The 25,102-nt window shown below is 35.6% G+C and overlaps 4 protein-coding genes and 1 non-coding gene across 13 annotated transcripts; 4 read left to right on the top strand and 1 right to left on the bottom strand.

Moving 5' to 3' along the window:
- The first annotated feature begins 2,452 nt into the window (after positions 1 to 2,452).
- Positions 2,453 to 8,501, top strand: LOC102611426 (WPP domain-associated protein). Of its 2 annotated transcripts, none has more exons than XM_006468255.4 (6): positions 2,453 to 2,737; positions 3,103 to 5,661; positions 5,844 to 5,970; positions 7,007 to 7,108; positions 7,626 to 7,702; positions 7,942 to 8,501. In XM_006468255.4, exons 2-5 carry the CDS (start codon positions 3,143 to 3,145, stop codon positions 7,686 to 7,688), a joined length of 2,811 nt encoding a protein of 936 aa, XP_006468318.2. In that variant the 5' UTR covers positions 2,453 to 2,737; positions 3,103 to 3,142; the 3' UTR covers positions 7,689 to 7,702; positions 7,942 to 8,501. The 2 variants fall into 2 exon arrangements, 1 of the variants encoding a protein (XP_006468318.2); XR_369521.4 differs by having other exon boundaries at positions 2,454 to 2,737; positions 7,626 to 7,799.
- A 148-nt stretch (positions 8,502 to 8,649) lies between these two features.
- Positions 8,650 to 8,749, top strand: LOC112497403 (U6 spliceosomal RNA). The gene has a single exon (XR_003064199.2). It is a non-coding gene; the product is annotated as a U6 spliceosomal RNA (small nuclear RNA).
- Positions 8,750 to 10,667: 1,918 nt separating this feature from the next.
- LOC102611825 (probable receptor-like protein kinase At1g30570) lies at positions 10,668 to 14,191 on the top strand. The gene is made up of 2 exons (XM_006468257.4): positions 10,668 to 11,154; positions 11,415 to 14,191. The coding sequence occupies exon 2, from the start codon at positions 11,419 to 11,421 to the stop codon at positions 13,981 to 13,983; it is 2,565 nt and encodes an 854-aa protein (XP_006468320.2). The 5' UTR covers positions 10,668 to 11,154; positions 11,415 to 11,418; the 3' UTR covers positions 13,984 to 14,191.
- Positions 14,192 to 16,792: 2,601 nt separating this feature from the next.
- Positions 16,793 to 19,938, top strand: LOC107174569 (protein FAR1-RELATED SEQUENCE 5-like). The gene is made up of 3 exons (XM_052434996.1): positions 16,793 to 18,885; positions 18,975 to 19,174; positions 19,412 to 19,938. Exons 1-3 carry the CDS (start codon positions 16,793 to 16,795, stop codon positions 19,936 to 19,938), a joined length of 2,820 nt encoding a protein of 939 aa, XP_052290956.1.
- Positions 19,939 to 20,103: 165 nt separating this feature from the next.
- Positions 20,104 to 24,901, bottom strand: LOC127899730 (uncharacterized). 8 transcript variants are annotated; one of them, XM_052433517.1, is made up of 13 exons: positions 24,410 to 24,901; positions 23,865 to 23,974; positions 23,724 to 23,778; positions 22,866 to 23,630; positions 22,633 to 22,770; positions 22,058 to 22,549; positions 21,745 to 21,983; positions 21,570 to 21,654; positions 21,379 to 21,471; positions 21,136 to 21,231; positions 20,870 to 20,947; positions 20,593 to 20,778; positions 20,104 to 20,493 (listed from the first exon to the last, which is right to left on the bottom strand). In XM_052433517.1, exons 2-13 carry the CDS (start codon positions 23,957 to 23,959, stop codon positions 20,272 to 20,274), a joined length of 2,544 nt encoding a protein of 847 aa, XP_052289477.1. In that variant the 5' UTR covers positions 23,960 to 23,974; positions 24,410 to 24,901; the 3' UTR covers positions 20,104 to 20,271. The 8 variants fall into 8 exon arrangements, with proteins under 8 accessions (XP_052289477.1, XP_052289482.1, XP_052289486.1 ...); XM_052433522.1 differs by lacking the exon at positions 23,724 to 23,778 and having other exon boundaries at positions 20,870 to 21,007; positions 22,866 to 23,443; positions 23,568 to 23,630; positions 24,410 to 24,900; XM_052433526.1 differs by having other exon boundaries at positions 20,870 to 21,007; positions 23,568 to 23,630; positions 24,410 to 24,898.
- Positions 24,902 to 25,102: the final 201 nt, after the last annotated feature.

The following is a 25,102-nucleotide window of genomic DNA, read 5'->3' as shown; positions in this document are numbered from 1 at the left end:
GCGGGTTTTAACAATTACCAAACCCGCAATGGTATCCGGCGGATTTTTTGCGGGTTTCCGTATTTAAAATCACAAATGTTTAATATATAAATTTATAATAATAACCTCAAATTCCATATTAACATACTCAATTTTATATTTAAACAATGTAAATGAAAAATTAAAATTTCCACATCAATTCAACACAAATTCTCAAATTTAAGTATAAATTACAAAAATCCATTTAAAAAACACAAACTAGTATCTAAAAATAATAATTATATTTCATATTATCATTTAAAACAAGCTCCAAGAGAAGATAGTCATTTCATTCACCACCATAAACACCCATCCAACACAATGCCTATAATAATAATTAAGATTAATATTTTCAAATGCTAATTTGAAGGAAAATGACTTTAGTTTTCTTTAGATTATGACTTTAGAATAGGATATAGGCCACATACACACATGCACAACTTTGAGCCTTTGGGTATTTTGTAATTTAATTAATGACATTATTTTCTTTATACATTTTTAGATTTAAATTAAATTAAAAATATTTGAAAAAAATATTGCGGGTTTGGTGGATATCCATGCGGGTATCCACCGGATATAAGGTTAATACCAAACCCACCCGCATCCATGTGCGGGTTTTAATTTATAATACTAAACCCGCCCGCAACGGGTAAAATTACCCGCAACGGGCAGGTTTTGGCGGATGGGTTTGGACGGGTTTGTGGGTTTGCGAGTACAATTGCCATCCCTAGGCCCATTCCATCATTTACACAACCTGCCTTTATTTGAGAGGATTTTCTTTGAATGACATTTTCTTTAAGCCGTAATTATTTTATTTCAGAAGATGAATAATCTTTTTTTAAGTTTTTTAACATCTTCAAACTTCAATATATGTAGTGCATTATTGAATCTCAAAAACATAAATTTTATTTTTTAATTAGACGAATTTATCAATCACTATTTTCTTTTTAAATTATCAAGCACTTTATTGCATGGAAAGTAATTTGTCTTCCTCACTCATTGCCAACGCCAAAGCATAGGATACCTTAACAATTTCAACATAGTACTATTGGTTGGTTTACTTCATAGAATGGGGTGGAATGTGAATGAGCTCGAAATGAGAAAGAGCTTAAATGAGAATGAGGAATGGAAATGAGATTCCAATGTTTATTTGGTAAAAATAAATGAGAATGGAAATGTGGTGGAATGCTATTGATGTGTTTACTTGGCAAAATAAATAGGAATGAGAATCAATTTACCAAAATGCCCATAGTAATTACTAATGTAATTTTCATTAACTAGATACATGTATAAATATTATTATGAAAATGATATTAATTAAAAATAAAATGTTAATAATGATAATGTTAATAAAAATAAAATGTTAATAATGATAATGTTAATAAAAATAATAACAATAATAATTAATAATAAATAAAATGATAAATTTATTAAAATTTAATAATAATAATAATAGCATTTAAAATAATAAAATTAATTGTGATTTGAGAAATATAAAAAAATTATAGGGAATGTAAATCCTTATTCCCAAACCCTCGTGAGAATGAGATTCTCATTCTCAAATTATATTTTATCAAGTAAACACGAAATCCATTCTCATTCCTTTATTCTCATTTACTAAACCATCAAATAAATACACCATAAAAGTAAAAGTGAAAAAATAAAACTAAAAAAGCAAATGCATGCTTTTGACTATAAAGTTCGTAAAAAGAAAGTGAGTGGAATATATAATATTATTTTGTTAGCCCAAAAACCAGAAACAGTGTTCGAGTTGAAGTTTTGTCCATTTATCTTATGATTCTACCCGTTTTCATTATTATTGTTGTCGTTTTAAATTAAAAGATTTATCAATAAATTGGAAACAATTGCAACTTAATTTATTTTTTATTGCAATATTGTCTTCTTCTCTCTCCTCTTAAACAAAAAGCCATTCACCTACCTTACGAACAACGTCAAAACATATTAGTTAAGACTTAAGATTGAATTTGTAGTTAATTGTATTGGCAAAAGCATGATAATCATCAATCATCATTATGTCACCAAGAATAAAAAAAATTAATCATGATATAAGACTATATTATTATAAAAATTCTACATTTTGAAACTAAAGCAAATTAGAATAAACAAATAAAGATGATGCATCCAAAATCATCACACACATTTCTAATTGATTATTTGAGTCTTTGATTGTTTTATTCTTACTCCTTCACCATCTACATCATTATAATGTTATAAAAATAAGGATTTTGTTAAGGTAATTTACAACCTCTTAAAAAATCATACGAATTCCATAACTTGTTATAATTTTTTACATTAATTTGAAGGGACTGTCTGTAAGTAAGTTAGAGCAAAGCAGAGACAAATATATACGTCACACTTGGAAAAGTTAGAAAGCCTAAAAGGCGCAAACAGAGGGGCATTTTACGTAATTAAACGAAAAGACGAGGGTTAAGTTTCGGTTACTAACTCCCTCCCGCTCGGAGCTCACCAATTCCACAAGACAATTTCGCATTTTTCCTACTCTATCTTCCCTTTAGAAAAACCCTAATAACACCAAAAGAAAGAAAGAGAACACCAAAGAGACAAGAGTGTCCCGAGAGTAAAATGGAGGAAGACAGAGCAGCTTTTTGAATTTTCAACGGCTTCTTCTTGGGATTTTCAAACACTCTTTTTGACCGTTTTAAGTTTCCACTGATGATGAACTAAATCTTCTTTACTTGTAAGTCATCTTGCTTTGCTTTTTCAAATGGTGGCTCTTGATTCTGCTTTTTGTTTTGTATTTTGAAGTTAATTGTAGATTACTGGTATAATAATTAAGCTTAAATTTTAGTAATTTTGTTTTTGAGAGCGTGGCTTCGGGGTTCCAATTTTCAGATTCTTCAGTTTAGCTTGTAAGCTAAAACTTTTGCACTTGTCACTGAACGCTGAAAGTACATTAAATTTTGCTTTTTTATATTATTTGATATTTTAGTGTATCTTCATCAGTTTCCAGGCCTCTTTTTATATTTTTAAAGTTTTTTTTTTGTTGGGTGTGATTAATGAAACTCAAATTGAGTAAAATTGATTGTGCGATTTCTTTTGCAGTGTTGCTGAAGGATTTGGTGGTGTATTTTAGTATTTTCCAATGTCTATGGAGGTTAGTCCTACGGCTTTGGAGGGGTCGTGTGGAGTTGTAAATGGGAGTGTCTGTGCGGTTGGTGATGAGTCAGTGATGATTGACAATAATGTCGAAGAGAATGAAAATCCGGCGAATTTAGTAGAGGATTTTGATTCATATTGGGATGATATCAATGACCGTTTAACTATTTCAAGGATGGTTAGTGATTCAGTCATCAAAGGCATGGTGAATGCAATTGAACAGGAGGCAGCTGAGAAGATTGCCGAGAAAGAACTTGAGTTGGTTAGATTGAGGGAATCATTGCATCTTTACCATGTGGGTGCAGAAGAAAGTGAACCCTTTCAGTCTCTGGTCATGAAGCATGAGTCAGGAAGTGTAAAACATGGATCATATTCAAGTTTATCTGATTACGACAAGATTGGAGAATCTGTGGGAGGCCTTAAAAATGTAGCTAAAGAACAGTTGAAGAATCTTAGAAAAGAAATTGACCGCATAAAAGGATGCTCTTCCCTTAGGAGGATAGGTTCGGGCTCTGAGATGGTTGGGTTGGGTGGCATTCTACAAGACAAGGTGTCTGACATAAGATGGATGGATGTGGATAAAGCACTTGATTCCTTGAGAACTACGTTAGACACCATATTCAACTGTGCGGATAACACGGTTTACCTGTCAAAGGCATCACTCTGTCAATGGCAGCAAGAGAAGGAGTTTCAAGGAGAAATTGAAGATATGGTGATCATGAACTGCTTTCGAAGTCTTAAAGAAGAGTTTGAAGAAAGATTGTGCGATCAAAGTGCACAGTTTTATGATAATGAGAGTTTAAATTGGCTCGGGAAGATCAAAGAGATTTCAAGCTTACGCGAGGAATTAAATGCCATTTCCAAATCATTATCTGTTTCTGAAATTGGACATTTAACTTCTCACGGGTCAATTGAAATGGGTGAGGAATGGGACACTAATAAGTGGACTGATCATTTACACCGGAAGACTTCGAGCAATCATGTGGGGGTATCAACTTCTCCTTCAGAGGGAAATGGGAAACACGATGAATCAATAATTGTTATGTCAGAGAATTTGGACTCTAATCTGAAACACATGTCAAAGGAGGAATTGGTGAATCATTTTAAGGCTGAGATGACTAAAATGAAGAGAATCCATGAACTCAAAGTGACAGAGATGACTGAGGATCTTTTCGCTCTCAAGCGGGAATACTTGAAAGAAAGAGGGTCTTCTTTGCCAATTAAGAAGGATAAAGAGTTTGATATTTTGAGGAAAAAGATCCCAGAGGTACTCTCAAAATTGGATGATATTCTTGTGGAAAATGAAAAGTTGCCTGCTTTTAGTGAGAATGCTGAGGGCCTTTGTAATTTCAAGGACAGATTGGAGTCCCTTCTTTTGGAAAATCGTCAACTGAGGAGCTTGCTTACTGATAAGAAAAATGAAGTTAAACGCCTCTCTTTGAAAGTTTCTGATACTGCAGAGATAATGTTACAGCGCTCTTTGACTGAGGAAAACTTGGTAAAGAGAATTGGAAATCTTCAGGGTGCTCTGGATGATGCACATATTGAAGCTTCAATTACTGAAGGTGTATATAAGTGCCTTCTCGGGGAGGCTGTGGATTTTATAAAAAGTGTCAGTAAAAAGTCAGATTTGGAATATGAACTTATGCAAGAAGTTTATGAAATTATATTCAGCGATGCTGCACACAATGCTACACCTTTGGCTGAGGAAAACTTGGTAAAGAGAATTGGAAATCTTCAGGGTGCTCTGGATGATGCAAATATTGAAGCTTCAATTAGTGAAGGTGTATATAAATGCCTTCTCAGGGAGGCCGTGGACTCTATAAAAAGTGTCAGTGAAAAGTCAGATTTAGAATATGAACTTATGCAAGAAGTTTATGGAATTATATTTAGCGATGCTGCTCACAATGCTACACCTGGCAGCACGTGTGCATTTAAAGATTGTGATATGGAATCTGTTATTATGCAAGACCTTTACGAAGTGATATTCAGAGAAGCCTTGAAGGAAGCTGAGGTGAAACTCAATGAATTGAACCAGAAATATTTTATGGAAACAGAACTTCGAAGATTGGAGGTCGCAGAGAAGGAAAAATTAAAGCAAGAGACACGCTTGTTGTCATCTTTGGTGGAAGAAAAGGAAAACTTAGTGAGTGAAGCAGTTGCGACCTTGTTGGAAGAGAAGGATCTATCTAAGTCACTTTCTCAAGAGCTCAGTCATTTAAGAGATGAGACAAGTCGGCAGCAGATATTAATTTCAAAGAGCAGTAAAGAATTCAATGATTTGAAGGGTAACTTGACGGATGCATTGGAGCAAATTGAACAATATAAGTTGGAGGTCCATGACCTGAAGCAGAAGCTTGAATTGGCTATGAAAGAGTTAAGGGACACTAATGAAGAGACAAGGAAGCAAGTGCAGTTGCTAGTCATTTTTATCCAGGGGTTATCGAAAACAGTTGCTGATTTTGAATGTAGAGCGGTGGCGGATATTGAGAGATGTAACTTCAGGTACTTACTTGGTCATTATGTTTTATTGTCTCTGTTTATAGATCTGTAATTGAACTTAATTTTCTACAATCTTCGGTGTCAAGTTCTTTTGTGAATTGTAATTCCATATGCAAGCAGTCAGCTATGATTCTTGAAATAAACTTTTAATGAGTTTTTTAATATGCATGTGGCATTGTTTTCAGATTGGACAGTTTGAGTTCTCAATCAAAACGTCTTATCCTCAAAGCTAATGTTATTACAAGAACAGGGTTGAGCTACAAGCAAAAGCTTGAAAGGAGGTGTTCTGATCTTCAAAAGGCTGAAGCTGAGGTATGTGGAAAAGTTCACATTTGTCAGAAGTGAAAGTGAAGCATGTAGACATGTTTAATGTGGATTCCTGGCTGTTTAATTTATTATTTTCTATAGAGTTGTGAGGCTATATCTGTTGCTGATTGTGCATTGGTTTGGAGATGTATAACATGCAGAGTTGATAGTATTATAGTTGAATTTTATAATTTCTTGAAAGGATTTTGCATTGCAATTTTTTCACAGTTGAATCTAGGTTGTTTGGTTAGTGCTATTCCTTTTGGGTGTAATGATTGGATTTTGAAAGTCTTTGATCGATCCATTTACTGATTTGATTATAACGTCTAAGGGACTTTGAGAAAGGGAAGGAGAATATGACTTGTACAAGCATGTGGAACTGATGCTAGATTTAAGGAACATAATAGAGTCGACTCAACTCTTTCAGTGGTCATAATAAGACTTGGAAATATGGCTTGCCAGTGAATGAACGGAACATGTTGGATCATTAGATGGAATTGAAATTAGATTGGCTACTCGTGTAGCATGGCCCATTTACTAATTATTCCAATTTCTGTTAAGGTCATCATTGTTAATGGAATTCGGGTAACAAATTAGTTAGTAAATATATGTAACTCATGATGATGACATAATAGTAGCTGGTTGCTGCCTGCATTATTCTTTTCTTTTCATTTTCTCCTTTTGATATAATGTCTATGATACCGCCAAAAAAAAAAAAAAAAATTTCAGCATACCGTTAGGGCATCCACAGCAAAAAACTAAAAATTTACCCGTTATCTCTGTGGTATACTGAAGTTAGTTTGACTTTGAAAAGTACATTGTTAAAATCTTCTGTTGAGTTTTGATGAACATGGAATGAATTTCAACAGAAACTTTGCTTAAGATTAGAACTAAAGGCTGCACATCAGTTATAAATAAGTAAATAGTAGTAGAGTAGACTGTACGTTATGTGCATTTATTCATTTTTCTTCCTAATATGTCTTGAGAATTGCTTTTTGTAGCGTACTGTACTATCTTTTCTCACTGGTTCCTTTGATTTCAGGTTGATCTCCTAGGGGATGAGGTGGATACACTATCAGGCCTTCTTGAGAAAATTTATATAGCACTTGATCATTATTCTTCAGTATTGCAACATTATCCTGGAGTGAGTTTCTTTTTCTTCTATTGTTTCTGCAACTTTAATGTTTCTGAATTCAGTTTCAATGATGTCATGTCGTGCTATCAAACACCATTCAAGGGAAAAAGACTTTAGAGGTTTATTCAGTTCAAAACATTGTTTAAAATCATGGCTGCCAAATGTTTAAGGGAAGATATAAACACAACTTCACAAAAAGATGATGTCTTGTTTATCTTTTGTCTGAAGTTTTCTGTCATTTAGTCTTTCGATTTATCCTTGGGTTGCATGGGAGATGCATGAGCATATCAGTGCATCTTTCTTCCGGTGACATACTTGTTACAGAGGCTGAAGAAAAAAAAATTGCTTTCCAGTCTCAGACATCATATAAACTGGCTACTTTGAACTTTATGCAGTTGTTGGTGGAAAGACATTTAATTTGTTTGATTATAATTGTTTGCAGCTACACTGCTAAACTCCAACTACCACACAATATTTTAACATGAACTTCCATTTTCAATGAAATCTCTCTTATTGCTTGTAACAGATCATGGAGATTTTGAGGCTAGTTAGAAGAGAATTGAGTGGAGAATTTATCAAGGTAGCTTGATCTACATTGATAAGGTAATGTTTGGAAAAGTAGTGGTCTTATCTTGCACTTTAGAGGGACAGGATTCTGGAACAAGAGGAAGTTTGGACAGATTTGAAATTTGGAAATCATGTATGTATTCACATTGTAAATTTGGAGTTTAACACGCGCGCGCACACACAAAAACATGTATTAAAAGATAGAGATGTAACATTATCTTATCTTCAACAAGGTTCAGTCTTAATCTCCTCGATGTTTTTGTTTCATTAAACAGGTGGAAGCTCTGCATTGTTTCTTTTTGGTCCTGCTGCCTCATATTTTGTGACTTTGACGTTTTGGGGTGGGATTACTCCAAGCACATTTATTTCCCTGTGGAAACAGCTTCAGTTGAAAATAATATTTTGCAGAGTTGATTCAGAGTTACGGTTATTGCATTGGCAATATCAGTTTTTTGTTCCGCACAGAAGGAAAAAGGGCACAGAAGAAAAAAGGCTACGAATTGCAGAGCAGGTTGGGGGGCTTGGTTTTTGTGGCATAAGATTGCTCGTAGTCAGTCTCCTTGTTTCTTTCACTTTACTCTTTTTTTTTTTTTAAGTTGCTCTGTTTATTAGGTGTATAGTCTTATAAATATTTATAAGTCTAGGATAAATGTCATATTTTATTCACAGTGAACCACAGTTAGCTTTGGTATTTGTCAGTTCTATCAGCCCTTTATATATATATATATATATATATAGCCTTTGCTGTCCGTAATCATGTAATGTATATTTATTTCTTCATAAAGTTCTAGCAGTTACTAAAAGAAAATTTATTTGCAGATTGTCCTTATATAAACACTCTGGTATGAATGACTGTTATTATTATTTTTCTCCCTCCATAAAAGGGTTGAAGCAAGGACCTTTTATGCAAAAAGTCCCAACTTTTTGTGGGAAAATCTTCAATGAAATATTTATGAAAAAAGGAACATAAATTAAAATCCCTTGAAATAAACCCGTGCGACAAAATTGGAACGATACAGAGAAGATTAGCATGGCCCCTGCGCAAGGATGACACGCACAAATTGAGAAATGGTCCAAAATTTTTTTTTCCCTGTTTTTTTACTTCTTTGGGTCGCTATGAATGTATTTTATGCAGCCGTATTGAGCAGTAAGGTGATGTAGTTTTTGTTGAACAATGCTTTCGCTTTCAATTAGAGAATATAAAATTGACTCTTTAGAGCTTTCAGCTATCTGTTATCCTGATGGTTTGAGGTATTTTTGAAAATATAAGGATTAAACAGACATTAATTTCAAAATATATGGATTAAACGAGCTTTTACTCAATGTTGAAAATAGATTGGAGGGAGATTTCAGGCAAGATTTGCCTTGTGGGATGTGGGGTTGTGGCTACAGCTTTGATTGCTTTAATGCATCGATTTGTAAATGAGCTTTTGTCACGAATTATTCGTTTTAATTCGAGAGTTGAAATCTAGAAACGGGTTTCTAAAATATTTTGCATTTCCTTGTAGGTGTGTATATATATGCTATAGACGTGCTATGTTTAATTTTCAAATGAATGTATATGTGATAAGATTTTTTTGGATAAATTTATAATTGACGATTTGAAGGAGTTTAATTAAATAAAAAATAAAATATCATAAATATGTTTATTCATCCTTCATTTAAATCTTAGGCCTAATTAGAATTTAAATAAAAACAAATTATATTGGAAGCAGAAAGGTGCCACTCAAATTATTTGAAGTATATAGATAATCTCATTGAAAGATCAAAGAGTACAAATTTCAATTTTTCTATTAATTTTCAGATCCAGACTAATTTTTGAACACGGCAATCAAAACGCTGTCTTTGGATTTGTAAGTCAAATTTGGTAGCGACAATGGAATAATTTTAAATTATATACATATACACATATATGTTTCTAGATATTAGTAATTTTTTGGTTCGATATCTTAAAATTCAGAAATTTTTTTAAAAATAATACAGTTTAATAATATTATGAAATTAAATTTTAAAAGCATATGATTTTAATTTTTTTTATTTTTCCGTATTTTAAAATTTTATATAAGAAAATTTATATATAAGTCGCTGGCCTGTCAAATCCCAAATAATGCAGATTCACGTGTCATGTACCCTCAACTCCATGCTTGGATTGGATAATATCCTAACCAACTTTCTTTATTTTATTCAATGGGCCGAGGCCCGTTTAATGATTTTTTATTTTAATTTTCAAAACTTTTTTGACTTTTTATATACAATTTTTGAGTGCTAATCCCTCATGTGAATCATTTTGTCACAAATTCAAAATTTCAGATGCTGATTATCAAAGTTGTCTAATTTTGGGATCTCTTAAATTCTAAACATTTTCCCTTTAACGTTAAAAATGATGAAAAAGAAACGTAAATGGAAAGATGATAGTACAGAAAGTCAAATAGCGAAGGAATTATTAGATAATTATAATTATGAATTTTAGTATAAATACAGCAAAGCAAAAGACAGAAAGCGAAAGACATGGAAGCACCGCACGATGCTGATCAAAAAATTTAAAGGACTGGATCCATGAATGGGTACAGGTACTTACTGAAGGTACGGAAATTAGGAACAAGCAGACAAAGTACAGAACAGCTTTTATTTTCATGTAATAAAAAATTAAAAAAAAATTGTTTCTAGCAATTATAGAAGGGTAGTTTGGGAATAATACAACAAGAATAATTGCACTATTGAGTATTGATCAGCTCCCAGAGTCCCAGACAAATGCATGTGAGCCCACCTCACTAATAATGGCACTGACCCCATCCATCACTGGCAACCAACACGGTAACAACTGATTCCATTAAATAAACATTAACCGAAAAAAAATAAATACCATTAATATTTTCCCTTATTTTCCTACTAAATAATAATAATAATAATAATAATAATAATAATAATAATAATAATAATAATAATAATAATAATAATTGAATTGTAGATTTAATTTTGTTCTTTTAAAATCTCTAAGAAATTATTGAGTTGTGCTATCTTTCATGTTTAATGTTGTCTGTGTAATTCCCTCCTTTTGCTCTTAATATCTTTGGACTTTAGCAGGAGATAAAGGACTTTGAAAAATGGATAAAAGAGGACATATATTTTAGAGTGATTTTTAGTATCTTGCAGCAGACACAACGACACAACAAAACAACAGTTACAGGAAGGCTTTGTAATTAAGTGGACTGGATACTTAAATTGTGTCAGAAGCTTTGGTCAAGGGAGGGGAAAAAAAAAAAAAAGAGTGATACAAAGCAAACAAAGTATGATGATGAAATGAACTTTTCCAATCTGTTTCCAACGACACCCCATGTTCTGCCATCCTTTTTAAGATAACCCTATCATCTTTTAATCATTTTTGGGATTTTGTTCTCACTTCCTGTGCGAAGTTTTCATTTTTTTCAGATCTGCAACTTAGCTGGGTCTGTAGATTGGAGACTGGTTGATTCAGGAAAAAGCTTCAGGTGGGTGGTTTTTTTTTTTTTTTAATGTTTGTTTAGTGTTCAATAATTGTCAAGGTGCTAGAAAGGAAGAATCTTTAGATGCCCATATGGGTTTTTTTATGATGGTAGCTTGGTGTTTCAGTTAGACATGAATGCATGTTAAGTTATTTTTGTTTGGAGGTGAAGTTGTTTATGTGATTTGAAAGTTTTTTAGTTTTTTCATCAGTGTGATATTGAATCTTTACTTGGCTATTGTAAACTTGATTCAATTGGGGAGTTAGGGAAATGCTGTTAATGGAGAGAGTTCTGCTGTTTCTGGTGATAATGTTGGTGGTTGCTAGAATTGGTGAAGCTCAGTCAAAGTCTTTTCTGATAAATTGTGGTACAAATTCTAGCGTTAACGTTGATGGGAGGAAATGGGTTGGTGATTTGGCCTCAAATAACAGTGTCACCCTTAGTTCTAGTGGTATTGCTGCCACCACTGACTCATTAAGTGGTGATTCAATCTATGAGCCACTTTATAAAACTGCCCGGGTTTTTGCTGATGGGTTGAACTATACATTTGAGATAATTGCGGGAAACTACATTGTTAGGCTCCACTTTTGTCCCTTCCCCTTTGAGGATTACAATGTCAACAAATCTTCATTTGGTGTTGTGGCAAATGGTCTGAAATTGTTATCTGAGTTTAGTGCTCCTGGTGAGATTTCACACAGGAATCTGTACTTGCAAAGTTCTGGTGGCAATTCAAGTTCAATCTCTTTAGTCAAGGAGTACTTTTTGGGAGTTGATTTGGATAAGCTCATGATTGAGTTTATTCCAAGTAAAGGCTCATTTGGGTTCATAAATGCCATAGAGATTGTTCCAGTGGTTGATAAGCTTTTTGCAGATACCATCAATAAAGTGGGTGGAAATGATGTGAATTTTAATTTGAGTGGTCGGGGGGTTGAAACTATGTATCGGTTAAATGTTGGGGGTCCAGAGATCAAACCCAGCCGAGATCCGGATCTTTGGAGAATGTGGGAGGCGGATTCCAGCTACATGATCACAGCAAATGCTGGGTCTGAAATCCGTAACAGCTCTAATATTACCTATGCTTCAACGAATGATTCATCTGTGGCTCCTCTTCTTGTCTACGAAACGGCAAGAACCATGTCTAACACTGAAGTCTTGGAGAAGAGGTTCAACATGTCATGGAAATTCGAAGTAGATCCCAATTTTGATTACTTTGTTCGGTTGCATTTTTGTGAGCTGGTTTACGAGAAAGCAAACCAGAGGATTTTCAGAATCTACATAAACAATAGAACTGCAGAAAATAATTTTGATATCTTCGTCCAGGCAGGGGGGAAGAACAGAGGATATCATCGGGATTACTTTGATGCTGTGTCTTCAAAGATTGAGACTCTCTGGATTCAACTGGGTCCTGACACCGCAGTTGGTGCTGCAGGAACCGATGCTCTCTTAAATGGGCTAGAGATTTTCAAATTCAGCCAAAATGGAAATCTTGCCTCTGTGGAGAGATTTGATTCTTCTGGGAACCCAGTTGGCCATTCAAATAAATGGATACTTTTGGTGGGAATTGGAGCAGGTATAGCTTCTGTAGTTGTTCTTGCAGTAATATTTGCTCTCCTCTTTTGTTACTGCAAGAACTGGAGAGAAAAATCCAGTGACCCCAAAAACAACTCTCCTGGGTGGTGGCCACTGTTCTTTCACAGGGGCACTTTAAATAGCACTGCTAATGCCAAGGGATCAGGTACCCAATATCTGAAAGGATCTGTGGCCTTAACTAGAGCTGGCAAGCGGTTTACATTGGCAGAGATTCGTGCGGCAACAAATAATTTTGATGAAAGTTTAATGATTGGAGTAGGAGGTTTTGGTAAGGTGTTCAAAGGGGAGATTGAAGATTGCACCCTCGCGGCAATTAAGCGGGCGAATCCACAATCTGAGCAAGGCCTGGCTGAATTTGAAACTGAAATTGAGATGCTTTCAAAGCTCAGGCATAGGCATTTGGTCTCTTTGATTGGGTTCTGCGACGAACAAAATGAGATGATCTTGGTTTACGAGTATATGGCAAATGGGACTCTCAGAAGCCATCTCTTTGGGAGTGATCTCCCTCCATTGACCTGGAAGCAGCGATTAGATGCATGTATTGGTGCAGCAAGGGGACTCCATTACCTTCATACAGGAGCAGAGCGAGGGATAATCCACAGAGATGTCAAGACAACTAACATCCTTTTAGATGAGAACTTCGTGGCAAAAATGTCTGATTTTGGACTGTCAAAAACTGGTCCTTCTATGGAGCACACCCATGTCAGTACGGCAGTGAAAGGAAGTTTTGGGTATCTTGACCCTGAATATTTCTGGAGGCAGCAGTTGACTGAGAAATCTGATGTCTATTCTTTTGGTGTGGTGTTGTTTGAAGTTGTTTGTGCTCGAGCTGTTATAAATCCAACCTTGCCAAAAGATCAAATCAATCTTGCAGACTGGGCAATGAAGTGGCAGAAGCAAAGATCACTCAAAAGCATCATAGATCCACATCTCAAAGGAAATTATTCACCAGAATCATTGGAAAAGTTTGGTGAGATAGCAGAAAAATGTCTTGATGACGAGGGAAAGAACCGCCCTACAATGGGTGAAGTTCTGTGGCACTTGGAGTATGTCTTGCAACTCCATGAAGCTTGGATGCGCACCGATGACAGACAAAATTCTTTCTCAAGCAGTCAGGCTTTGGGGGAGTTTGCAGAGAGAGAAGCTGAAGACGGACAAGATGCCCCAACTACTGATGCAGAGAATTGTTTAGGCCTCAAAATGACAGGAGAAGTCGAGTCTGCAACAATGGGGATTAGCAAATGAGACGCAACATCTGGATATCTCAGTAGATTGTACGGAGTAACAGGCTTTTATATACTTCTTAATTCTTTATATTTGTTTAAGGAATTCAATGGGAATCTTGAATTCTTGATGTAATGTCTTAAGTAACTTGAGGGGATTCAAAATTCATTCCATTCTTTGTAACTTAGGCATCCAGTTTTTGAGGCAATCCATGTCTATTTCCTTTTCACCTTTGTTGTTTTTCTCTTACATCCATTATCATGGATCCTTGTTGTGTAGGAGGAAGAAAAGTCATTCATTCATGCGACTTTCATGGTAGATTTTATCTCGTATATATACGATTTCATGACTTCATTAGATAGGTTTTTTTTCAGATGGCGATTTTAGTGCATGGTTGGCAGGAAGATCTGAGGTGTTGCATCATGCGTGTGCTTGAGTGGGACATGGCTATGATACAGGGACTCAAAGTCCCTGTATCATAGAGGGGGTCAATTTATTGACCCCTTTGTTGTTTGGCTGCCATCTGGCAGCCAAACAACTTTTTTGACTGGCAGCAACCGGTATTACAGCCGGTTGCTGCCATTAATATGTTTTTTTTTTATTTAAATAAATTAAAATAAAAAATATTTAAAACGAAAAATATTTAAAAAATAATAATAATAACAAGTAAAAAATGACAAGTAAAGTAAAAATGAAAAAAAATATTTTTTATTATAAATATTTTTAAAAATAAAATAAAATGTGTGTTAACAAAAAGACAAAAATTTTATTCATTTTCTATGAAATTTATCTCATGTTTAACATTTTAAGTTTCATATTTTATGTTTTATGTTTCATGTACTGATTTTTTAAATACCCAAAAATTTTTTTTTTTGCACCCGTTTCATGTTTACGTTCTATGTTTCATGTTTGATGTTCTATTTTTCATGTTTTATGTTTCATGTTCACTGTTACGGAGGGACTCATATTTTATGTTCGTTGTTGCATATTTTAAGTGATATGTTTCATGTTGGTTGTGCAATGTTTCATGTACTGATTTTTCAAAATACCCCGGAATTGTTTTTTTTGCACCCGTTTCATGTTTACGTTCTATGTTTCATGTTTGATGTTCTATGTTTCATGTTTTATGTTTCATGTTCACTGTTACGGAGGGACTCATATTTTATGTTCGTTGTTGCATATTTTAAGTGATATGTTTCATGTTGGTTGTGCAATGTTTCATGTACTGATTTTTCAAAATACCCCGGAATTTTTTGTTTTGCACCCGTTTCATGTTTACGTTCTTTGTTTCATGTTTAATGTTCCATGTTTCATGTTTTATGTTTCATGTTCACTGTTACGGAGAGACTCATATTTTATGTTCGTTGTTGTATATTTTAAGTGATATGTTTCATGTTGGTTGTGCAATGTTTCATGTACTGATTTTTCAAAATACCCCGGAATTATTTTTTTGCACCCGTTTCATGTTTACGTTCTATGTTTCATGTTTGATGTTCTATGTTTCATGTTTTATGTTTCATGTTCACTGTTACGGAGGGACTCATATTTTATGTTCGTTGTTGCATATTTTAAGTGATATGTTTCATGTTGGTTGTGCAATGTTTCATGTACTGATTTTTCAAAATACCCCGGAATTATTTTTTTTGCACCCGTTTCATGTTTACGTTCTATGTTTCATGTTTGATGTTCTATGTTTCATGTTTTATGTTTCATATTCACTGTTACGGAGGGACTCATATTTTATGTTCGTTGTTGCATATTTTAAGTGATATGTTTCATGTTGGTTGTGCAATGTTTCATGTACTGATTTTTCAAAATACCCCGGAATTTTTTTTTTTGCACCCGTTTCATGTTTACGTTCTTTGTTTCATGTTTAATGTTCCATGTTTCATGTTTTATGTTTCATGTTCACTGTTACGGAGGGACTCATATTTTATGTTCGTTGTTGCATATTTTAAGTGATATGTTTCATGTTGGTTGTGCAATGTTTCATGTACTGATTTTTCAAAATACCCCGGAATTGTTTTTTTTGCACCCGTTTCATGTTTACGTTCTATGTTTCATGTTTGATGTTCTATGTTTCATGTTTTATGTTTCATGTTCACTGTTACGGAGGGACTCATATTTTATGTTCGTTGTTGCATATTTTAAGTGATATGTTTCATGTTGGTTGTGCAATGTTTCATGTACTGATTTTTCAAAATACCCCGGAATTTTTGTTTTTGCACCCGTTTCATGTTTACGTTCTATGTTTCATGTTTGATGTTCTATGTTTCATGTTTTACGTTGTATGTTCACTGTTATTGAGGTACTCATATTTTATGTTTGCTGTTGCATAATTTAAGTAAGATGTTTCGTGTTTGTTGTTTAATGTTCCATGTACGTATTTTCGAAATGTATTAATATTTTGCACCTACTCTATAGTATATTTATTGTTGCATTTATAACTCACTAACTATTGAACCAATTAATGGCATTGTTCCTTCCTTCATAAATATACCTATATATATATATATTTCCATTTTAAATGCCACCTACCTACCATAACTCACTCACCTTGGATCAACATTTTCTTTCGCCTGCATAGCTACTACAGGTGCAAATTTCAGCCATTGCAAAATCTCAGTGTTGTTTCTCAAGTAAGTGTTTATGACTTAAATATTTTTTTTATCTCAATTTTATTTTTATTTTTTAATATATGAATGACATTAAACTGATGTTGGATGAATGTGGATTGATTTTTACAAATATACCCATTGTCATTGTATTTTGATCACTGTATTTTATTTGTTTTGTTAAATTTCGTGCTATTACCTTTCAAGATTTACAGATGAGTAAATCCTCTGATAATCTTAAGTTACCTTGGACCAATGTACTTGGAGCTCAGTTTGATTCAGTAGAAGATGCAGATGCATGGTACATGAACTATTCAAGATTGGTTGGTTTTAGTGTTAGAAAAAATGAGCTTCGTCGTTCCAAGTCTGGACAAACTACGATCCGTCGGTGGGTTTGTAATTTGGAAGGATATAGGGCTGAAAAATATTTGGCAAATGATAATAGAGTGCGGGAACCAAGACCAATAACGCGTACGGGTTGTAAAGCATCGTTTCGAGTGAATTACGACAATTCTAGTGGGAAGTTTACTGTGACAGAATTTAAAACTGAGCACAATCATCCGTTGACTTCTCCGAATGAAGTACATCTCCTTCGTTCACATCGACATGTTAGTGAAGGAGATCTTGCTCAAGCTAAGGCATTGAGGCATGTTGGCGTGAAGACATGCCAAGTTGTGGATTACATGGGTGATCAAGTTGGGGGTTCACATAATCTCAGGTTCAAGCGTAAGGATTTGCAAAATAGATTAGATGCAGATAGAAGTGCTGAAATTGGTGATACTGATTCCGTGGCAACTATAGCATATTTCACGGCAAAATCTGATAATGATCCTGGTCTATATCATGAGTACACATTAGATGATGAAAATAGGTTAAGAAACTTGTTTTGGACCGACTACATGGCACGGTATGATTATGAATGCTTCGGTGATGTTTTGGCGTTTGATGCGACATACAAAACTAATGCATATCAGAAACCACTTGTGACCCTTGTTGGCACTAACCATCATCGTAGGACTACAGTTTTTGGATTTGGCCTATTGGGCGATGAGACCGTTGAATCATACACATGGTTACTCCAAACTTTTTTGTCTGCTATGGGTAATCGAAAGCCGAAGTCCGTGATTACTGATGGCGATAAAGCAATGGCAAAGGCTATTAAGACAGTTTTTTTTGGAGCTACTCACCGTCTTTGTTGCTGGCATTTAGAGAGAAATGCACAAGCAAATATTAAAAACGAAGACTTCACTCGTAAATTCCGTGATCTTATGTTGACAGGCATGAGTGCAGGTGAATTTGACCAGCGGTGGTTTGCTTTAGTTGATGAGTTTAAGCTACACGAACATGGTTGGGTTAAACAAATGTATGCAAAGCGACATAAATGGGCCGAAGCTTTTCTTAAAGGAACATTTTTTGCTGGTATGCGAAGCACTCAACGGTGTGAAAGTATTCATTGTTATCTCAATCGTTTTGTACAGTACAGGTTAAAATTATATGAATTTGTGCTACAAATTGATCGCGCACTCCGCAACATTCGAACCACCGAAGTTCAAGATGAGTTTAAAACAAAATTTAGTACTCCTGTGTTGACCACACACTTACGCAGCCTAGAAAAGCATGCTACAAATGTTTTCCCAATTAGCGTATTTCATTGGATTAGGGAAGAAATTCGTCAAGAAGCCACTTTGATTCAGTTTGAAGCCTTGAACTGCACTGATACTAACTACTACACGCTGACACAATTTGGGAACGTAGACATAAAGTGGACAGTGGTATATAATAAACCCACTAACAAAATCGATTGCTCTTGTCAAATGATGGATTCTGCTGGAATCCCATGTCGACACATGTTTCATGTCATGAAAGTGGAACAATTTAGAAACATCCCTGATAATATGATTCTTCATTGGTGGACAAAAAAGGCGAAGGATTATACATCGTGCAACTTAGCCCGATCACAAGTTGATAGTGAGATTTCCGATGTTGCTAGATTCAGTTCTTTGAGCACCGCAACTAACAAAATGTGTTTCTATGCGGCAAAAAACGAGCACTCATATAAAGAAGCTTTAGCTGCGATCAATCAATTGACATCAAAATTTCAAGAACTGTTTGGAGGACAGAGAACCTGCCATCAAAGTTCTCTATACGGTCCACAAACAAAATCCACGGTACTAGATCCAGTTGTGGTCAGGACAAAAGGTGCTGCGACAAGATTAAAAAAATCCCCTTCAAACAACAGGAAGTGTAGTGTTTGTACACAGCCTGGCCATACAGCAAGAAGATGTCCTATTGCCAGTAATAGCGCGAGGTATTTAATATGTTTTTATGTTTGTCTTTGACTGTTTGATCCATTTATGGGCTCAATATTAAGTTTTATTCACGATTGATTATTTGCAGGAGTAGCAAAGCCAATGCTGCTAACAACGACAGTTGGGGTACATCTATATTAGCTCGCTCGAGTGAACATTTTTCATTCTACAACAGTGAAGCCTCATATGAAATAGAAACTCAAAATGAATGTGGGAGTAGTTCTCAACCGTGCTCTGAATCCACAGATCACTTGTGGAATAATTCATCAATGCCACCATCGATGGGAAGTAATACCTTCACATTTCTTCCATATCCCACCATGCACTCTGATATGTGGCCTGGAGACAATTCTTTTCACTAATTGGAAAGCATGTAATGTATCTAATTGAAGCTTTTCACTATTCGAAAGACATGTATTTAATTGAAGTTTTTTTGAACCATGTATTTAATTGTAATGGCAAAATATTTTCCAAAGATAAATCGGTATACCACTTGTAATCACATGTTTGTCGTTTATCGTATAGATTTATCAAACCGGATAGCCAGTATCGAGCAAGAGAGCTACGGAACGAAACCGGCTACCCGGTTGGCGCGAACCGGCAAGCCGAATTCGTGCCAGAGACCTCTGGAACGAATCCGGCTAGCCGGTTGGAGAGAGCCGGCAGGCCGGATTCGTGCCAGAGCTCTCTGGAACGAATCCGGCCTGCCGGTTTCGGACAACCGGCAAGCCGATTTCGTGCTAGAGCAGAAAGCTAAAATTCATGAATCCGGCCTGCCGGTTTCGACCAACCGGCAAGCCGGTTTCGTGAATTTTAGCTTTCTGCTCTGGCACGAAATCGGCTTGCCGGTTGTCCGAAACCGGCAGGCCGGATTCGTTTCAGAGAGCTCTGGCATGAAACCGGCCTGGCATTTCGGCAAACCGGATATCTCTCTCTGTCTCAAACTGTTTTATCTTTTCTCTTGCTCACTCCAAAAGCCATCATTTTCAACCGTTTTGACATCAAATGGGTTTAGAAAAATCATTCCCATCATGCCTAATGTGTTTGGATAATTTTTAAGCAATGTGCTTGTCTTGAGATGCTGATGATTATTAGGGCGATGTTTTTAAACTTTTGCAATTAGTTTTAAATCTTGCAATATTGAGGGGAAGCAACCGTCACAATTGTAGTATGTGTTATGTCATCCTCAAAAATATATTATACAAATAGAGTGTGTGTCTTCGAAGTAGTATCCATGACATTTACTAATTTGAATACACTAATTAGAACAATGTTAGTGGTCAAACTACAAAAATCAGTGCACTAAATGAACAATTATGATTCCACAGTTAAACCTACAACAAAATGTGGAATTTCACACGAACCCAATGAAGAAGACCTAACATTTACGACCGCAATCTTTTTGGATTTTTTTTCCGACTTTTCCCTGGAGCTTTCGCGCCTATTCTATATGTGTTTGCCTTCAGCGTAGACGGTATGGCCCTTGCCTGGGCAGCATGCTCAGCAAATGTGACGTTTGCTTGAGCAAGCAATCCAGCTCGTGCTTCATTAAAGGCCGAGTCGATAAGTTGAACTGCTAGTCTTCCACGAACATCTTGGGAATCATGCTACGCATGTAACATACTATGTAATAAATTCTTTTACTTGATCAATACAATAAGGAGACAACGAGTTAAAATATCTCTATTCAAATTTTTAATTGTTACCATATATGATTTGATAGGAATGAGCCCTGGAGTCTCCATGAATTTGATGACATAGATTCCACAATCAAATCCGTTTGGTTGTTTCGGAACCCCCTCACCAGACCGAATAGGGAACCAAATGAATCGCGTTGATGGCTTGACATTTGGAGGTAACTTTGAATGAAAAATGGAATCAAGAGAATGTAACTGCGAAGTTCAAATCAAAATAGCAAATTAGATTATTGCATAATAAAAACCTACACCAAAGTGAGGAACGACATATACACATGTAACATACTATGCGTTCAGCTTGTTGCTCGCGTTTTCGATTACTTCGACCATCAGGAAGAGGGTCCCAAACCTCACCATAGCCTTCCTTCACATTCACGATGAACAGGAACCAATGAAAGGCACCATCGTTAATTGGAACATAAATCTAACAAAAAAAATCAGTCACCATCGATAATTGGAACATAAATCTAACAAATAAAAATAAGTATTTTTCTCATAGAAGATGTTTTACAAAAAGTCCAGTTGTGGTCAGTAGAGAGTGTAGAAAGTAACCTTTTGGCACCTTTGAAAGTCTAGCATGAAAGGTTTTCCGACACTTGCTGCTTGTGCAAAACCATCAACGTCGGCTCCAACGGTAAGTGCTGATTGCTATAAAAGAACAATAAGTAAACAAGTGATATGTCAATAAATGCACAAGTATTGAAAAAACTCTTATTGTACAGAGCAATGTTTGAAAATTATTATAGATAAACAACAACTTCAATTCACATAGAAACAATAGTGGTGGATACTTACTGCATATATTGTCGGTAAATACCAGTTTATTGGTGCATCATTGCGTTTAGCCCGTTCATATAGTGTGAGGTGATATGCTATCATGGTGAGAATCTAAAACAGTGGTCAATAAGTGAGAACTTAGTATTTAATTTTGTAATAAAGCATCCAAACATATAGTACGATGATGTGCGTGCCAATGCACCACAAACCTCTCCACTCAGAGCCGTGTTAGGCAAAAGGCTCATGAAATTATGCTTGGAGATAAATTGATCATCAGTAGAGACAACGATTTCGCTGAATACACAAACAATTAATAAAATGTTAGCTAATCAATATATATGTACAGGGGAATAAAAAATACAAAGCCTTATAAACCACAAGTACCTTCCGTTACCACCTTTATCAAATGCATATTGAATGAGCTTCAATTGGTCAAGAGAAAGGGGGTTATTTACATGGAAAGGACCAGCTTTAAACTTAGCCTTCGCTCCCCGAGACACTTTATCATAAGGAGAGAGTTGGTATCGTCCCGGCCTTCTATTCCGTGCTGGTCGTGTTGCTGGTACGCTCATGCTAGTGGAGGTCTGGAACTCTTGCTTAGTGTCAAGTGGTTCAGCTAAATTCTATATATGTCCAGGGTCAAAATTAATTCATTATCATTAAAACTAAATTACAACTAAAGATCGCTTAGACAAACCTCTCCCTCCTCTCGAGGTTTTGGCGTTAAATGGAGATCATGTCCTCTATCAAATTGAAATGAATCGAGCGGAGTTTCACTAGTATGTGCAGTAGTCCCAATACAGCCCAACATAACATCAAAGGCTCGTAAACTTGCTTTCACTCTACGATCCACGGTGTCGTCATCACTGACCAAAATCATTTTCCCTTCAGTTTTTGACATTCTTTTTCCATCCGGAGATGTACGATTTTGACTTTTCACATTTGAAGGTGGATCGGGAGCAACTGGTTGTTTGCTTGATCCTCCGTGATACTTTGATGTCAACTCTCCCAATATTTTCTCTATATTTTCCAATCTCCGTTCAATGGTTTGGAACGACTCTTTGTTTTGTGCGACGAATGACCCAAACCTTTCCATTAGTAACTGAAAAGCATCATTATTCGCATTGTTCCACCCAGGAGGTTCTGCTTGTTCAGGCTTATGAAGCCGATCAGGGTCACGCATCGAAACCTAAAATAATTCATAAAATAATAACAATTTAGTCCAAAAATATGGTAATTGATTTCATTAAAATAGTATCCAAACTTTTATACCTTATTGCTTTTGATGCCACCAAGCTTTTTTTGCCATTTCAAGAATCGTCGAATCTCATCATTATTCCATACACTGATAGGACACATTGTTCTATCAATAGAAGGTCGATCATATACAACGGAGGAAAAGTAGAACAACTGTCCATCAATGGCAAAGTACGTATGTTATACACTGAAATAACCAAAATACAAGAAACAAGAAACAATATATTTTTTCTTAATTAAATACGAACCTTTAAGAAAAGAACACAGCCGCTAACAGAGCTAACTTTATTCTCTTTAAACTTTTGCACACCTTCCCATAAAAAGGTAAAACACCAACTAGCCCAATTTTTTCCTCTAATTGAATTTGTATCTTTCAGTGCACGAAGATACAACGGATTAATGTATATTGCACTTGTGGGACATAAAATGGTTCCCAACGCAAAAAGACTAAAAAGTATCTTAAATTCATCATCAGAAGTTGAAGTATTCATTAGCCTTTTTTTCACCTCCGCTATATGAATTCCTCTAGGTCCACTACTATACACTACACGCAAATCAGTTATATCAACTGCTTGGTCATTTAAGTCCACACGTGTGCCTCCATCTCTAACCCCCATTATAGTTGCAAACACTGTAGGGCTTAAATTGTATTCTTTCCCATGTAGAATTATACTTTGCCTACCTACATCACATTGTTGAATTAGGGCTGCACATAACTCTTGTCTTAAGCGTCCACATTTTAGGTCAAGTAGACTTCCTAAGCCGGTTTCATTCACTGCTGCTTGTTGGTCACTTGAAAAAGATGAAACCACATCGGAGAATGAGGCTACACGACATCGAGATAGAAGGTTGCCACCATCAGTCTTCTCCTCATCAGATTCCTTAATATTTTTACTCGTACCACTATTTTCACTACTATTTGAGCTAGATATCTCATTCATATTACTAACCATCCATTGATGCCTCTCCTCGGGGGTTAGTTTCTTCCAATTTTGTGCAATATCAGCTCTAACCTACAACAATGATAATATATATACGATCAGTGGCATATCATTTTAGGCAAGAGAAAATTGAATATCCAGCAGGTCATTATTTTTGCTACATACCGTTTTATCCACCTTTTCTACCCCTAATAGCCTTAGTCGTTTTGCTTCTGCCTTACTGTGATCAATATTTTAAGTTACATTAATTAAAAAAATTGAACCTTAAACATAATGGGTACATAAATGCATATAAATTATACTTACAAATAGTATATCCATGCTTTTTTTTTCACTGCTTGCTTTTCCTGCCATAATGATTTTTCTTTCGATTTTTTCCTCTTACCATCAACAGATTCCATGTGTTCTTGTAAAATCTACAAGAAAGCAGTTAATAAACAACAATTACTACCTCTCCCACACGTGTTGGTGCGACGGTGCCTATCGCACCAAAACACACCTCACACGTGCGATTGGCATTAACCGAAATGCATCTTGCATCAAACGAATGCATACGCCAAACTATCACACAAAGCTACCACACTCGAATGGTCAAGTCTAATTTTTTTCATCATCGAATTATTATAAAAAAAATTTAAAACACGCCTACAGCATTTTGTCAATAAAAAAAAAATTAACCTATTATCTTAAAAGATGACAAATAGTTCTATAGTTCTTTGTGGCATTTTGTCAAATATTATGTAAGCATTATATTTCTACACTATCATTAACAAATCGTTTTCCCCAAATATAACAAATTACAGATCTAAATCACTTTAACAAATACAAGGCTAAGTTTCAAGTTCAGTAACCTTGATAAGAAGAGTGAAAGTCGGAGCCGGGAGCTAGAGCGAAAGTGAGAGCAAGTTCGGGCGTGAGTGTGAGTTGGAAGAAAAGCCAAGACCAACAGTAACAACAACGGCGAGAATGGGAGCCTGAGTGTGAGCAAGAGCGGGAGTGAGAGTGTGAGCCGGAGTGGGAGCGGGAGTGTGAGCCGGAGTGGGAGAGTGACCAAGAACGAGACCGTGACAGTGTGAGGAATGACAAAGATCTGCTCAATGTTCGGGGGGGAGAAAGGAGAAAGAGAGGGAGAAAGGGAGGGAGAAAGAGAGGAAGGGAGGGGAAAATATTTTGATTCAACCGGTTGCCTTATTTTTTTCCTGTTTTTGTTCATTTTTTCTCTTTTTTTTTTTATTAAAACCACAACCGTTGGATTCAAACAAGCTGAATCCAACGGTTTAAGTTTGGCCCCTGCACCATACAGGGATTTCATGCCCTGCATGGTAGCCATGTCCGCTTGAGTGAGGATCTATATCTTGTTTTGACAACAGTAGCTTGTGTAGCCTAGACACACATGACTTAATACACGCAATGATTAGAAGGGACAACTTTTAACAAATTCATTAGCGTTGAGAAAATTGGATCAGGTTCCACATCATTGCTTGCTGAGAAGATTTAATAATGATTTTTTTCTTTAAAAAATTAGGAAAAATTACTCTCTATTT

This window comes from Citrus sinensis, chromosome 2 (assembly GCF_022201045.2).
Source record: "Citrus sinensis cultivar Valencia sweet orange chromosome 2, DVS_A1.0, whole genome shotgun sequence".
Classification (NCBI taxonomy): Eukaryota; Viridiplantae; Streptophyta; class Magnoliopsida; order Sapindales; family Rutaceae; genus Citrus; species Citrus sinensis.
The sequence above is the reverse complement of the archived record's forward strand: the minus strand, read 5'-3'. Positions and strand labels throughout refer to the sequence as shown.